The 13,637-nt window shown below is 52.5% G+C and overlaps 6 protein-coding genes across 6 annotated transcripts; 3 read left to right on the top strand and 3 right to left on the bottom strand.

Annotated features, from left to right (window-relative positions):
* Positions 1–170: 170 nt before the first annotated feature.
* Positions 171–2,405, top strand: RHO25_001266 (uncharacterized protein; the record flags this gene model as incomplete). Its single annotated transcript, XM_023593876.2, has 1 exon — positions 171–2,405. The coding sequence occupies one exon, from the start codon at positions 171–173 to the stop codon at positions 2,403–2,405; it is 2,235 nt and encodes a 744-aa protein (XP_023459701.1).
* Positions 2,406–4,265: 1,860 nt separating this feature from the next.
* Positions 4,266–4,881, bottom strand: RHO25_001265 (uncharacterized protein; the record flags this gene model as incomplete). Its single annotated transcript, XM_023593875.2, has 4 exons — positions 4,266–4,450; positions 4,572–4,629; positions 4,692–4,729; positions 4,797–4,881. The coding sequence occupies 4 exons, from the start codon at positions 4,879–4,881 to the stop codon at positions 4,266–4,268; spliced, it is 366 nt and encodes a 121-aa protein (XP_023459700.1).
* A 327-nt stretch (positions 4,882–5,208) lies between these two features.
* INO1 (Myo-inositol-1-phosphate synthase) lies at positions 5,209–6,816 on the bottom strand (the record flags this gene model as incomplete). Its single annotated transcript, XM_023593874.2, has 1 exon — positions 5,209–6,816. One exon carries the CDS (start codon positions 6,814–6,816, stop codon positions 5,209–5,211), a length of 1,608 nt encoding a protein of 535 aa, XP_023459703.2.
* A 1,591-nt stretch (positions 6,817–8,407) lies between these two features.
* RHO25_001263 (uncharacterized protein) lies at positions 8,408–9,073 on the top strand (the record flags this gene model as incomplete). The annotated part of the gene is made up of 3 exons (XM_023593873.2): positions 8,408–8,491; positions 8,548–8,631; positions 8,693–9,073. 3 exons carry the CDS (start codon positions 8,408–8,410, stop codon positions 9,071–9,073), a joined length of 549 nt encoding a protein of 182 aa, XP_023459702.1.
* A 526-nt stretch (positions 9,074–9,599) lies between these two features.
* RHO25_001262 (uncharacterized protein) lies at positions 9,600–12,586 on the top strand (the record flags this gene model as incomplete). The annotated part of the gene is made up of 13 exons (XM_065602097.1): positions 9,600–9,685; positions 9,740–9,835; positions 9,890–9,896; positions 10,021–10,151; positions 10,218–10,252; positions 10,328–10,857; positions 10,906–10,955; positions 11,045–11,118; positions 11,171–11,189; positions 11,240–11,278; positions 11,349–11,614; positions 11,676–11,775; positions 11,926–12,586. The coding sequence occupies 13 exons, from the start codon at positions 9,600–9,602 to the stop codon at positions 12,584–12,586; spliced, it is 2,094 nt and encodes a 697-aa protein (XP_065458169.1).
* Positions 12,587–12,794: 208 nt separating this feature from the next.
* On the bottom strand, positions 12,795–13,553 carry RHO25_001261 (uncharacterized protein; the record flags this gene model as incomplete). The annotated part of the gene is made up of 3 exons (XM_023593871.2): positions 12,795–12,929; positions 12,998–13,419; positions 13,481–13,553. The coding sequence occupies 3 exons, from the start codon at positions 13,551–13,553 to the stop codon at positions 12,795–12,797; spliced, it is 630 nt and encodes a 209-aa protein (XP_023459704.1).
* Between the last annotated feature and the right edge of the window lie 84 nt (positions 13,554–13,637).

Raw genomic sequence — 13,637 nt, 5'->3', positions numbered from 1 at the left:
AATAATTGATGCATCAGATGCGCTGGCGGGTCCGTCCGATGCAGGGTTGCGTTAGCGTTAGCGCGGGAAGCTTGTTCTTCTCGCTCCGCAGCTGTAGAATTCTAGCGTAGCATACGAAATTCTCTAATTCCTCTTCTCGCAAAACATCCTGCCATTCCACAATTCGCAGCATGGCGCCCGCCGCAAAGCGCCAGCGGCTCTCCGATGGCAGTGCCGCAGCAGTGGAGACTGACAATGCGTCCACGGTGGCCACGCCTCGTGCACAGACGAATGAAGACCAAAAGCAGGCCGCGGCCAAACGATGCTCACTCTTCGTGCGCTCCCTACCCGCCGACATCACCACCGAGCAGTTGACTGAACTGTTCTCCGATGCCTTCCCGGTCAAGCACGCCACCGCCGTCATCGATCCCGAGACCAAGCAATGCAAGGGCTATGGCTTCGTGACCTTTGCCGATGCTGACGATGCGGCACAAGCCCGCGCACAATTCAATGGCCACGATTTTCACGGAAAGAAGCTGCGTATCGAGATTGCAGAGCCCCGACGTCGGGATGGCAGAGATGGCGAGAACGCGGCTTCCGTGGGTCGCCAACAAGCAGAACTGGAGAGGCAGCACCAGCCGTCCAAGTTGATCGTACGCAATCTACCGTGGTCGATCAAAGGCCCGAAGCAGCTCGAAAAGTTGTTTCAAAGCTACGGCAAGGTCAAGAAGGCATATGTGCCTCAGAAGGGTCCGGGTCTCATGGCTGGCTATGGCTTCGTTATCATGCGTGGGCGGAAGAACGCCGAAAAGGCGATTGAAGGTGTTAATGGGAAAGAGGTGAATGGGAGGACAGTGGCCGTGGACTGGGCCGTCGAGAAAGAGGTTTTTACAGAGCAGACGGACACCGAAGGTGTAGTCGAGGACAATGCAGATGATCAAGATGCGGAAGCGGTCGACGAAGATCTAATGCAGGACGATGCAGACGACGTGGAGCATACCGGCAGTGAGGACGAGGACGACGATCATGAAAGTGAAGACGGGACGAGCGAGGACGAATGTACGGACGCCGATGCAGACGAGCTGAACCAGGACGATGACAGGCAGGATCGTGCTGAAGACAGGTCGAGTACTCTGTTCATTCGCAATCTGCCTTTCACATGCAGCGATGAGGATTTGGAGGACCATTTCCAGCAATTCGGCAGCACGCGTTACGCTCGAGTCGTAATGGACCACGAGACTGGGCGCTCCAAAGGAACTGGTTTTGTATGTTTCTACGAAAAGGCCGATGCAGACGCATGCCTCCGGTCGGCACCCTTCAAACCAACTGCCGTGAGCGAAGAAACCAAAAAAGGTGGCAAAAACGTGCAGAATGCGCAGTCGGTGTTGCAGAACGAGATGGCCGATCCCACTGGACAGTATACTCTGGAAGGTCGCGTACTGCAGGTCACCCGGGCTGTTGGCAAGTCCGATGCAGCTCGATTGACGGAAGAAGGCACCAATCATCGAAACAAACGCGATCGTGATAAGCGCCGTCTGTATCTATTGGGGGAGGGCACCATCGCAACCAACTCCAAGCTATGGCAACAACTGCCGCCATCGGAGCAGGCAATGCGTGAAGCCAGTGCCAAACAACGAAAGCAGCTCATCGAGAACAATCCTTCTCTACATCTTAGTTTGACTCGGCTTTCTGTACGCAACATTCCTCGCAGTGTCACTAGCAAGGATCTGAAAGACCTTGCACGACAAGCTGTCGTCGGGTTTGCTACAGACGTCAAGGAGGGTCGTAGGGATCGACTGTCCAAAGAGGAGTTGCTGCGTGGGGGTGAAGAAATGCAAGCTGCAGAGGCTGCTCGAAAAAAGGCCGGCAAGGGTATCGTGAAACAAGCCAAAGTCGTGTTCGAAAGCGCTGGTGGGAGCAAGATCAATGAGGAGAGTGGAGCAGGGCGTAGTCGAGGTTATGGTTTCATTGAGTACTACACACACCGAAATGCCCTGATGGGTCTTCGTTGGCTCAACGGACATGCTGTGGATTACCAGGTCAACCAGGGCAAAGGAAAGCTGAGCCGGGAGGAAGTTCAAGATCGCAAGAAAAGACTGATCGTGGAGTTCGCCATCGAGAACGCCCAAGTTGTGATGCGCAGGAACGAGAAGGAGCAAAAGGCTAGAGCGCGCACTCAACCGGGCAACGGCAAACCGGAAGACCAGGATTCGGCAGTCAACAGTGCTTCGAAACCCAGATCGCGAGGTGACAAACCTGGTCAGCGGAAGCGCAAGAGGACTTCCGACGACACATCCGATGCTGTGGAACCTTCGAAATCCACCACAGACAAGCAGAAGAAGACCGTTGACGAGAAAATTGCGAAGCGCAACCAGATCATTGGAAGGAAACGAGCGATCCGTGCGCGCAGGAAGGTCGGCAAATGATGATTGAACCATCCAACCAAACTGGATACACCATCTGTCGTACCGGCATTAGTTGCACGGCATGTCTTTCGACTAGGTGACATTCATGCATTCATGAAGGCAGGCTTCGCACTAATGCTCAGGTGCAGAGTGCAATCGTGCACGCGCCGCCGAGCGCAGTGCAAGGTTGGTGCAGTAGGCCACGATGACCAGGTTAGTATACACCTTTAACAGGTCTGGTACCAATGCAAGTTGTTTTGGCGTGGTCGTAACACCTCACCAGGATTCGGCATTCAAATCGCCGAATCGAGTGCGCTGGTACAAGCTGGCATCGGATGTCAACTGCAGACGAAAGGGAAGGAGTACCGGCGGCCACGGTCCGGTGGCAGGTTGCAGACAGCAGCCAAGCAAGTTGCCGACCAGCAGCTGCACGGCCCAATATGGCCACTGCTCGAGCTTTAACCGGGCTCTAGGGTTCACGATCTTCTGTGCTGTACGACATACGGCAACCGCGGCATGTGTCGGGGTAGTGCCAGTCTGAACCTGTCAGATGTTGCGCAGAAGTGTACGTACGCTGCACAAACTAGTGCATGCAATGTCAACGTCCACGGGCAGTGTCAGACCAGCAAAAGTGATACATAGCAGACAATGAAAGCTGTCAGCGACGTCGTTCGCGACCCGGACATCAAGTGAACTGGCGGACACGGCTTCGCACTGCCCTTTCAACAAAAATGTCCAATGTACAATTCGACGACTTCTGTCAAACTTCAGATTTGAGGAGAGCTTGATTAACCTGACTGAATGTGGGCGACATCGCTGCTCTACCCCCATGCTTGTAATGCGACTGATAGCGTATTTCTCTCCAGTACTCATGCCGTGGCAGGATAACGACTGGAGGTGGGATGCTTTGCGTAACAGTTGCAACGCCTGAATGCATACCAAAACTTGACCCACGACCTTTGTGAAGGGGTTCTAGCCATGATTGTATCATTAGCATCGATGTACTGTCGATGATCCATGGGGTAAGTGGAGACAGTTTCCTCACAACCAGAACAGGCCACAGCATCCAGACGCTCCACGTCTGCAGAGAATCGGATATAAAAGAACATGGGTTTCTCACACAGCCTGATTTCTTCCTCGCCATCCTTTCCTCAACTCGCTTTGCCAGATTCGTTGGACTTTTGCTTTTTCTCCTCGATTGTAGCTGGTGGTATCTGTTGCCGTTACTCACACGAGCCGATCAGCTTCTGATATCGGACACATTGCACAGTCAGTGATCTTCAATGCAATTCATGAACGACACCATATTGATAACACATCCGCAGCCTACCCAGTGCACCACCACAAATCCTGTTTCACCTGATTTCCTCCTACATCGTGCAACATGTGCCAAGTAAGTCCACGATCTTGTCAAGGATCTCAAGATATGAGCTCACAGAAGAGTCAAGTTCGAAGTCATCCACTTTCACTGCGGCCATGCCGGTCGTCGCCTCATCAAGCACTGCCATGCTGCTCGCAACGACGCCAATCATCAATGCTTCGGAGCATGGGCCATCAAGCGTGAATGGTACAGCGCCAACCAAATCTGTCAGCAATGCGGCCAGCAACAAGCCATGATGCGACACGCACAGCAAGCACAGCTCCAGATGTGAAAAGGTGGAAGAGTTGTCGTTTCGGCGTGGGGAAAAAACTTCATGAGACATGACGGTGTTTCGGCGTTGTGGACATACCCATTGAGTGCTTTTTATTTTTCAGCGATCGTTCAGTTCGTGGGATATTGTGGGTTCAAGGATCATGAGAGAAGAGACGCATAATGACAAGAGAAAGTGAAAGCTTTCTCATCTTTGGAGTGCCGCTCGTGCTGTTACTCTTTTTTCCCATTTACTCTCCAGTATTCGTGGCACCTTCCACCTTGCCCTTGACATTATACCGCTTGCTGAAAAAAGTGAACCAATCATTCAGCACCTTCTTCTGATCATCCGTCAGATCGTACCAATCCGGTCGGCATTGGTCTTCCTTCAGTGATGACTGTGCCAGAGCTCGAGAAGCATCTTTGCCAGCGAAGACTGCAACGGACGACAAAATTTCGACGTTAGTGGCGTGCGCCAATATGCATGCATGGGTCTGATGTGAATCGAATGGGGAAATAGTTCGAGCTGCTGGCTGGGTGCTACAGGTGGTACGAACCTTTGTACGAGCCTTCAGGGCCGTAGGCTTTGTTACCCGTCACATCGAAGACCGTGCCCTGTGCGAGTTTTAGCTTGGTCGGTGGGGAGAACCTGGGGTGTGCGTCTTGTGCTGGTTTACCTTGATCGCGACGTATGTAGGGTATCCTTCATGCTTTCCTAGCAACAGTGATGTTGAGTGAGCGCCGGGCTTCTCTGAGGACAAACCCGATGATTGTGCACTTACCGTCACACTTGGCGAGATAGTCGAGACTGATGATGTCGTCCTTAGGAGGCTCGAGCTCCACCTTGTGCTTGGGCTCGAACGACATGGTGCTGCGTGGGAGGCGAGTCGTACAAATATTCGTAGCGGCAAATATGTCCTGTTTCCGATTGCTTGGGTTTGCTAATGCAAGTTGACCTGAAGTGAGCACGGTGGGTGGATTGATGACACATGCGGACGTGGGGTCAATGTCTTGGCGATTCTCAAAGTGACAGGCTCGACAGGACATGGAATTCCTTCTGCTTGGATAAATGTTGCTGCACTATTCTATTCTAAATAATCTATGCTATGTTGGACGCTGCAATATCAGGTTCGGCGTTGCAATATCGAATTCTCATTCCTCCCAGTGACACGGCATAGGAAGCAGTACAAGCCACTAACAATCGAGTTTGTGCTCAAGTGTCATGTCATTCTCCGGTTCCAAACCCACACATGCTTTAAGAATGTTGATCAAAGCGCTTCGCTGCTTTCCGAGAGCGTTGACTACCGGTGTACCAGGTGGCGTCAAAGGTGCCTTGAGCATGTAGCTCAGTACACTGAGGACGCTGTGGAAGCTCTTGTAATCCTGCTCGCCATCGTGTCGCCATTGGATGCGCGTGAAGAGTTCTGTGAGTATGACCAAGTCGATGATCAGCGGTGAGGCGAGCAGCGAGTCCTCGCAGACGTTGAATATGCTGATTGTTTGATGGCCGCCCATAAAGATCTCGGCATAGTACTCATCGAGCGCACGCTTGTTGTCGCCAACTGCAGGCATGTACTTGATGACAACAGTGTGATCTGGATGCTCGTCCTTTTCGTATAGCACGTTGTTGGCTGCCACCATATCGTCGACGACATTGGACTTGGAAATCTCCTTTGATCGAAATTGCTTCTGCGAGGAGAGGTTCTTGCCATCGTTGTTGCCGAGATGGTTGTAGCTTGCAATAGAGGTGAGCTTGATGCCCGCGTTGATGAGGAAATCTACGAGCGCAGACTTCATCTTGGTCTGGCCGGATTTGAAATCGTCGCCCCCAATGAAGGCATTGTGCTTCTCCGCAAGCTGGATACAGCCAGGGACAAAAGTATTTTGCGGCGATCCGTTGACGAAAGGCGCATTCTCCAGGATACTTGCAACTGCAAAGACAGTAGATGGTGATACTTCTTCGTGCCCAGCCTCAATGGAAGCCATCAAGTTGTCTGCGGTGTCGTTGACGCCTGGGATCACCTCAGCGTAACGCTCGGTGTTTGCCGTCCATAGAATGATGACCTTGTCGAGGCTGTTGGAGGATTTGAAGTTGCGAATATCAGCACGAATGTGCTCAACATGCTCCAAGCATGCTTTGGATCCCGGAATGACATTGTCTGCTCGGTCGCCTTGGTTTGAAGCGATGAAGTCTGGGTAGTATATACTTGGCAGCGGCTTCATGCCGGCCATCTCTTTCTTCACCAGTTGCTTCAAAGTCGGCTCTAGAACTTGTGCGCGGTCCATCGCAGAGGCAAGATCCATACCACTGATATCCCAACCGCCGACGACCAGGTCATCAGGATGCACCATGGGAAGCATGCTTTGAAGAGGAATGTTGACATCCTCACCACTCTCAGCATCAGTGCCAAGTTTGACTGTAGAAGACATGACAACTGAGCCGTAGTAGTTTGCAGCGCGCGGGCCCTCACGCGTCTCCCATGTGAGCTTGCGGCGATTGGCGATGATGCCAGCAGTGACGGTGGTGCCATTGTTGCCACCAAGTCCGACGAGCATGACACCGACCTTTCCGACATGGCTCTTGGTCTTGAAGTCGTAGTTGGTCTGCTTGGGCTTGGCGACATACTTCCCATTCACGCGCCGAACCTCGGTTGTGCGGTAATGGTACTTGCTGAGAATATCTTCATTGGAGTACTGGACATGGGGTGCTTCGACACTGAAGTCGTTCACATTGGCACGCTGTGTTGTTGCCGTTGGGTTGTTGGCGGAGAAGCCCTCCGAGTCATTGGCGTGAGGTGCCATGTTTGCACAACTATGCATCGGTCAGTAGTGTCCAGCGTAGCGAGGTGCAGGTGAAGGGAATAACGTAAGACTTCATAGAAGCAAGGTGGTGACATACGAAGAGGGTGTAGTGCTTTGAAGAAGTGACTGAGACCGACGAACTACTCGACAAAGCGGTTGCGCGGTTGTGAAGAAGTAGGAGTGAAGATAGGAGTGGAATGGAGGGAAGAGGAAGAAATGGAGGGAAGTGCGGGCTACTTATCCTCTGCATCGTGCACACCGCTTCCGGACCTTCCTCAACCGCGTGATTTATTGCATGCTTCTGAGCGTATCGACGAGAGCAAATTGCGACGATGTGCTTGAGCTAGGAGGAACTGTTGTTGCTGAGTTGCTGATATCCGTCCGAGATTAAGCTCCAGTGAGCTTTCCGGATCATTGGTTTGTCCGATAGTCTTGGCATGCCGAGTGAGAGGATCGCGTTTGTGTCTTCGATGGAGCCTTGGACACCAGAAAGGTGAAAACTAGTGATTGATATCTGCTCATGCAGCTTCCTGTACGCTTGCATGTGCCAAATACAGCCGCCGAGTGGATGAAGGGCGGATTGTGCAAGCTGGAGCAGAACCCATTCATGTTCTCAGAACGACATCCAGACTGGCTTCCCCTGACTGAGCAAAAGGCCAAATGCCTCTGGACTTACTAAGTCGATGGCTTTCATGGGGCAAATGCAGCAGCTGGATCGCAAGTCCTCGTCCTTTCGAACATAAAGTCTTCTGGGCAGTACTTGTGGTGTCGCAGACAGAGGACGTGGCTGATGGAGCATTCTTCTTCGCGACTGGAGTCAAAGAGTTTATTGGGCGACCGAGCTCCTAGCTCTCGGTGTATGTCGACAGTGGCATTGACAGGAGCGTGACTGCAGTATTCGTGGGCGCAACAGCTGACAGACTTGGCCGAAGAGATGTCCAATTGGTATGCAGCTGAAACTGGAACTGCACGTCGTGCTGCAGAACGAAAAGACGGTACAGGGCGAGCGGCAGGTCGGCAGTCGCAGAATCAGCCAAGCAGGGGCATGCTCGTATGTTCGTGTTGTGGCGCGCTGCCCAGGACGCTGGGAGAAAAGGGAAAAGTCAACCTGTCGCGCAGCGAGAACGCTCCTCGGCCCGCCAACGGGTCGTCGAGGGCTATTTCGGGCGGTTGCTTGGGACGCGTCGCTCCACACCATGTCAGAGCAGCAAGAAATGCAGGACGCGTCGACAGTGCAGCAGCGCATACTGGCGCATCGCCACGACGTCTTTTCCAGCAGTGGCGACCACTCCAGACGGTCTGTGGTGCCGGCCGACCAGGGTGTGGATGCGGAGTTGCCACCATTCAGTCGGCCAATACCGAGCACGGACGCTCACAGCCCAGTACGGCTTCTCATTTCGTTTATATGATACATGCAGCTGCCGGCCTGCCCTCTTGTCGCCTGCCTCCTCTACACGCCATTCGTGACACTCGTTCGTTCCATTCTTCTTTCGCGCTGTCTCTAACATCGACATCGACATTCTACATCTTCCACAACGAGAATTACCATTGGATCATCACCAACGACCCGTCGTAGCATACATCGATCAACATGCGTTACTCAGTATTGGCTCTGGCGCCATTTGTGGCTGCCGCATACGCCCAGGATACCAACAACGACGATCAGAACAACGATGTACGCTCCTTGACGATGCTGCGCTGTGGATGCAACATCTCTGACAAAGTGACCAGGCTCAGACCTCTTCAACTTCCATTTCGATCCCACCGTACTCAAACACCATGACCAACTTCCTCACGCAAACCAACTCGGATGGAGTAAGTTGCGCCGTCGCATGCTTTTGACCAGGTACAAAAGCTAACATCATCCCCTCAATAGGTTGTGACCGGCATGCCTACGCCGCAAGTTGGAGGCCAAGGTGTTGCTGAGACCAGCATTCCTCCAGTCGCCACAATTCCAGCCGGTCTTGCTCCGGGCTCTGTGTACACCTTGTTCTACGGAAACGCGACCTCTTTCACCGTCAGCGTTGCCTCATCAACTACCGTCGTCGTCGGTCCTGGAGGCTCTCAAGCAACGGGCGTGTCTGTCACCACAGGAAACAATGCCGCCACACCAAGCTCTGCGTCTGGCAACGAGAACGCAACAGAGACATCTGAGAACGGCTCGACCGAGACCTCGGATTCTGCGGCCAGTGGGAATCTCAAGGTTGCCTCGGGTGCCATGTTCGGCCTCGGCGCTCTCCTGGCCTTTGCTCTGTAAAGATTTTGCGTGGTGGTTAAGGATGAGGAGTTGGGAATAAGCATACGGTACTGGAGCTCGCCAGCTTTTCTTGTGTTTGGGTGGGAATTGTTCATGAACGACAGTAGGATGGTGATAGTTGTATACCCTTGTGCGGATATAGTAATGCACTTTCCGATGTTCAGATTTGACTTGGTCGCGTGCCACGGGTCGTGACTACTCCAAGACTTCTGGACTCTGTGGGCACAGATTGATGCAGGCTCGTTCGGGCTTATCGGCAGGCAACGCTTACGTCGGAATATGCTTGCCAGTCTCCAGATGTGGTACCGCGCGAACTGTGGTAGTCGTAATGTTCAGTCAGCCGCGAGTTGAGGTGTGGAAGACATTATTCGGATCGCTTCAGCTGGTCAAACAGCGAGGCAAGGCCCACTTCCACTTCCCCACGTCTCGATTTCACCGACCACATCGCATCCACATCCACGACCAAACCCAACACACGACCCTTCATTCGGCCTCGAAAGTTGCGAACACTGATCAACAACACAAAATGGACGAAAAAGACCTCGTCCAGTACCTGACTGATGATCCGCCTACCGTTTGCCCACTGGCAATCAAGCCCCACTTTGACGCCTTGTAGGAGACTACCAGAACTTGGGCTGCCGCTGACTTGAGCTGACTCAAAACTAGGTCACCACAGGAGAAGAAGTATGCTCACTATATCAGTCGAGCGGCCTTTTCAGGGACTCGTGTCAATTTGCGCCAGGTCTCAGACGAGTCAGAACCGTGAGTCGTTCGCAGTGCACGTTGGTAACAGTATGCTAACATTTTGCGTTCTAGCATCTACGTAAGCCTGTTCTGATGCAATGCTATGGGTCGTCGGCCATGCTGTTGTTGACTATGACTATCGACGTGGCCTCTGCTGCAGCTCATGGGAAAGAAGCTGACCATCTGGTTTTCGCCGTTGACAGGACTTGATCGTGGATCTTCATAAGCGTTCCAATGGGGACTGGAAAGCATTGCTGTCCGAAGCTGGCATTTCCGACGACCATTTGAAGCACTTCCTATCATTCTCTGCCCAGTTCTTAGGGAACACTGGAAAGTAGGTTGCCCGTGCTTCTGATCCGCACTTCAGCAGTAACTGATCTACCGCTTGCGAAATTTGTAGCTACAAATCCTTCGGCGACTCGAAGTTCATTCCACGTAAGTCTTTGTCAATTTGAGTTGACACGCTGCTACCAACTTTGGACAATACTGATTCGATCACTGCAACGCTAGGTATCCCAAAAGAGAAATTTGCCGCACTCGCGAAGACATCTGAAAACGCTTCACGTCTATTTCAGCAAGTCGAGGGCGTGCTCTACGACTCAAGCTCGGTGCCACAATTGCATCTAGGATATCCGGAACAAGGCCACATTTCGACATACTATCCCGACTCTCCAGGCATCAAGACTGCGGAGATCGCTGCGATCTCAGACTTCTTCAAGGAGAAACAGCTCATGCCTGAGAACACTCGACTTCGCAAGACTTCTGCCGGGGACTTTGAGTTGCTCGTTGCATCAGCAGTCACTGAGCCCGCACAACGTGATCTCAAGGAGACGGAGTGGACTGTCGATGGCAAGAAAGTCCGTCTTGTCTTCGGCGACCATGCTGTGGAGATGGGCAAGATCGCTCGTAATTTGGCAGAAGCCAAGAAGTATGCTCTTAATGGCGATGAGGACAAGATGCACGGAGAATACGTCAAAGCTTTCCACGACGGATCCATGCTTGCACACCTTGAGTCACAGCGGCACTGGATCAGAGACAAGGTAAGATCATTTGCTCCCTTGCGATCTCACAGGCTGACGTTCCGGCAGGGCCCCATCGTGGAGACCAACATCGGTTTCATTGAGACATACAGAGATCCGTAAGTTCAGAGCAGTTGCCATTTCCTCGTCATTGCTGGCTTGCAGATCACATCTCGAGACAGAAATACATTCTGACAACTGTCTATAGGCACGGCATCCGTGGAGAGTGGGAAGGCTTCGTGGCGATGGTCAACAAGGAGAGGACCGCTGCATTTGGCAGGCGTAAGTATATCGAAGTTTCAAGTTGCTAGCCCGAGCTGACTCTCTCTTGTAGTCGTTGAGTCAGCACCTGCGTATGTTTCTGCTCTCCGCAGTAAAGCGAATCCAGCTCATCTTCTCACAGACAAATCCCAAAACTCCCCTGGCCCGCGGCATTTGAGAAGTAAGTGGTCCTTCAGCTCTCCGTACTGATACCGAGTCCATTGTCGGACTCCGCTGACACAATTGATCAGGGATCGGTTCCTGAGCCCGGATTTCACCTCTCTCGAAGTCTTAACATTTGCGGGCTCTGGAATTCCAGCTGGTATAAACATACCCAATTACGATGTCGTCCGACAGACGGAGGGCTTCAAGAATGTCAGTTTGGGCAATGTGATTTCTGCCGCTGCGCCAAAGGAACCGACACCCTTCATTCGGAAAGAAGACCAGGAGCTGTGGGACAAGTACAAGGATGCAGCTTTCGAGGTCCAAGTTGGTCTGCACGAACTCCTTGGACACGGTGAGATCCATAACAAAGCCACTTCTTTCATTGAGGTATAAGCTAACTTAATCACGAATAGGCTGTGGCAAGCTTCTGCAGGAGACCGAGCCAGGCGTTTACAACTTCGACGTGAAGAACCCTCCACTCAATCCATGGACTGGGAAGCCCATCGCTACTTGGTAAGTATAGCTTAGGTTGCTGCGTCGATCGACCTTTCGTGGTTACTCCAGCTGCGGGCATCTTACTTTATACTGCCATGGACGCTCAAGCACACCCGGAGCTCCAGTGCATGGCCGGCGCATCGACCCCGCTGACCTTTACGTTTGCAGGTACAAACCAGGTGAGACTTGGGGTACAGTCTTCGGCGGCGAAGGTCCCAGCTACGAAGAGTGTCGAGCAGAGTCAGTTGCCATGTCTCTGTGTCCAGACTACAGCATCCTGTCAATCTTTGGCTTCGGAGATGGCAAAGAAGACATCAACAGTGTGGCAGGAGATGTGCTCTACATCTGTTACCTGCAAATGGCTCGTGCTGGAGTTGCTGCTCTGCAGTTCTGGGAGCCATCCACGCAGAAGCACGGCCAAGCACACATGAAGGCTCGATTCGCTCTGCTGAACGTCTTCCTTGAGGCTGGCAAGGAATTCTGCGAGCTGCGCTACACCAAGGACGATCTTTCGGATGTTGAGATCTATCTCGACAGGACCAAGATTGAAAGCCATGGCCGACCAGCCGTGAATCGATTTTTGCAGAAGCTCAACGTCTACAAGGCTACAGCAGACCAGAAAGAGGGTCTGGAGTTCTACAAGAAGTACACGACTGTGGACGAGTGGTTCGCGACTAAGTTGCGTCCAGAAGTCGTCCGTCAAGCCAAGCCGCGCAAGGTATTCGTCCAGGCCAACACCTTCCTTGAGGGTGACAATGTGGTCTTGAAGGAGTACGATGCCACACCAGAGGGTTTGATTCAGAGCTTCGCGGATCGCGATTACATTTGAGGCCGCAGATTGCGCGGCGGAAGAGCTTTAATTCGGAAGAGCTGCTTTCAGATAGCAGGCTAAAAAGCGTGGTCGTTCGCATGCCAATCTCCTCAGCGTTCCCAATAACAACGATGTAGTCTTAGACGCAATGAGGTGAACTCAGATCACGCATCGCATGATCGAGGCAGCTTCTATTATGCTCCAGACACCTACGAAGTCGCAGTCATCACATAAAGTCATCTTCGTCGAAACCGTCTTCGTTGCTCCTCATCTGATCCTCGGTATGCACGTCGTCATACATGTGCTCTTTCTGCCACTTGAGTTGCTTTCGCTCCTCTGCAAGGCGGGCTTCTTCTTTCTTCTGCACATAAAGTCAGCAATCCAAGAGCTCATGGCAATTGAAATGAGAGCACGGCATGGCTGCCTTACCTTTGCCTGCGCAGCTATCCTCTCCTTCTTTCTCTCTCCATTCTCACGATCTGCCTTCTCCTGCCGCAGATCGGGATATTTCTCCACCTTGGTCTTGTTCAAGCGGTTCACAATGGCATTCTCCCGCTTCTCCACATATACCCTCTTGACCAATTTGTTGTTATGGAACCCGACCTGGCCCGTAGCCATATTGCCGCTCTTTTTCAGATTGCTCCATGGCGTGTAGATGACAGTAATGTTATCCTTTTTGTTTCCCTCGATACTGTTGGCTTTGGTGAGCTGGGCGCAGTCGTTGAGTAGCTCCTGTGGAATGCGATCCCAGGTTTCGCCATCGCGCATTCGAAGGTAGACGTGAGCGGAACTCAGGTTGTCGACATGGAACCAGACATCTTCGTTCCAGCCGTGGGCGATGAGATCCTCGTCTCTACGACAGTCAGCCTGTGGTGTTCTTGTGCTCTCAGAAGATCGCTGCGTGTGGCTTACTCTCGACTTTGTCTTTGCCGACGTAGATGAAGGCCGGCGGGTCGACGATGTTGCTGGTGAAGTAGAAGACCATCTTGCACTCGGACTTGCTGCTGCTGGGCAATGTCGTCGTGCAGTCACTTGCAATTGCACGTTCTCATGGCCCACGCAAGCCGCG

Source organism: Cercospora beticola, chromosome 1, assembly GCF_033473495.1.
Source record: "Cercospora beticola chromosome 1, complete sequence".
NCBI lineage: Eukaryota > Fungi > Ascomycota > Dothideomycetes > Mycosphaerellales > Mycosphaerellaceae > Cercospora > Cercospora beticola.
Note: the sequence above shows the minus strand (reverse complement) of the source record. Positions and strands in the feature narration are given on the sequence as shown.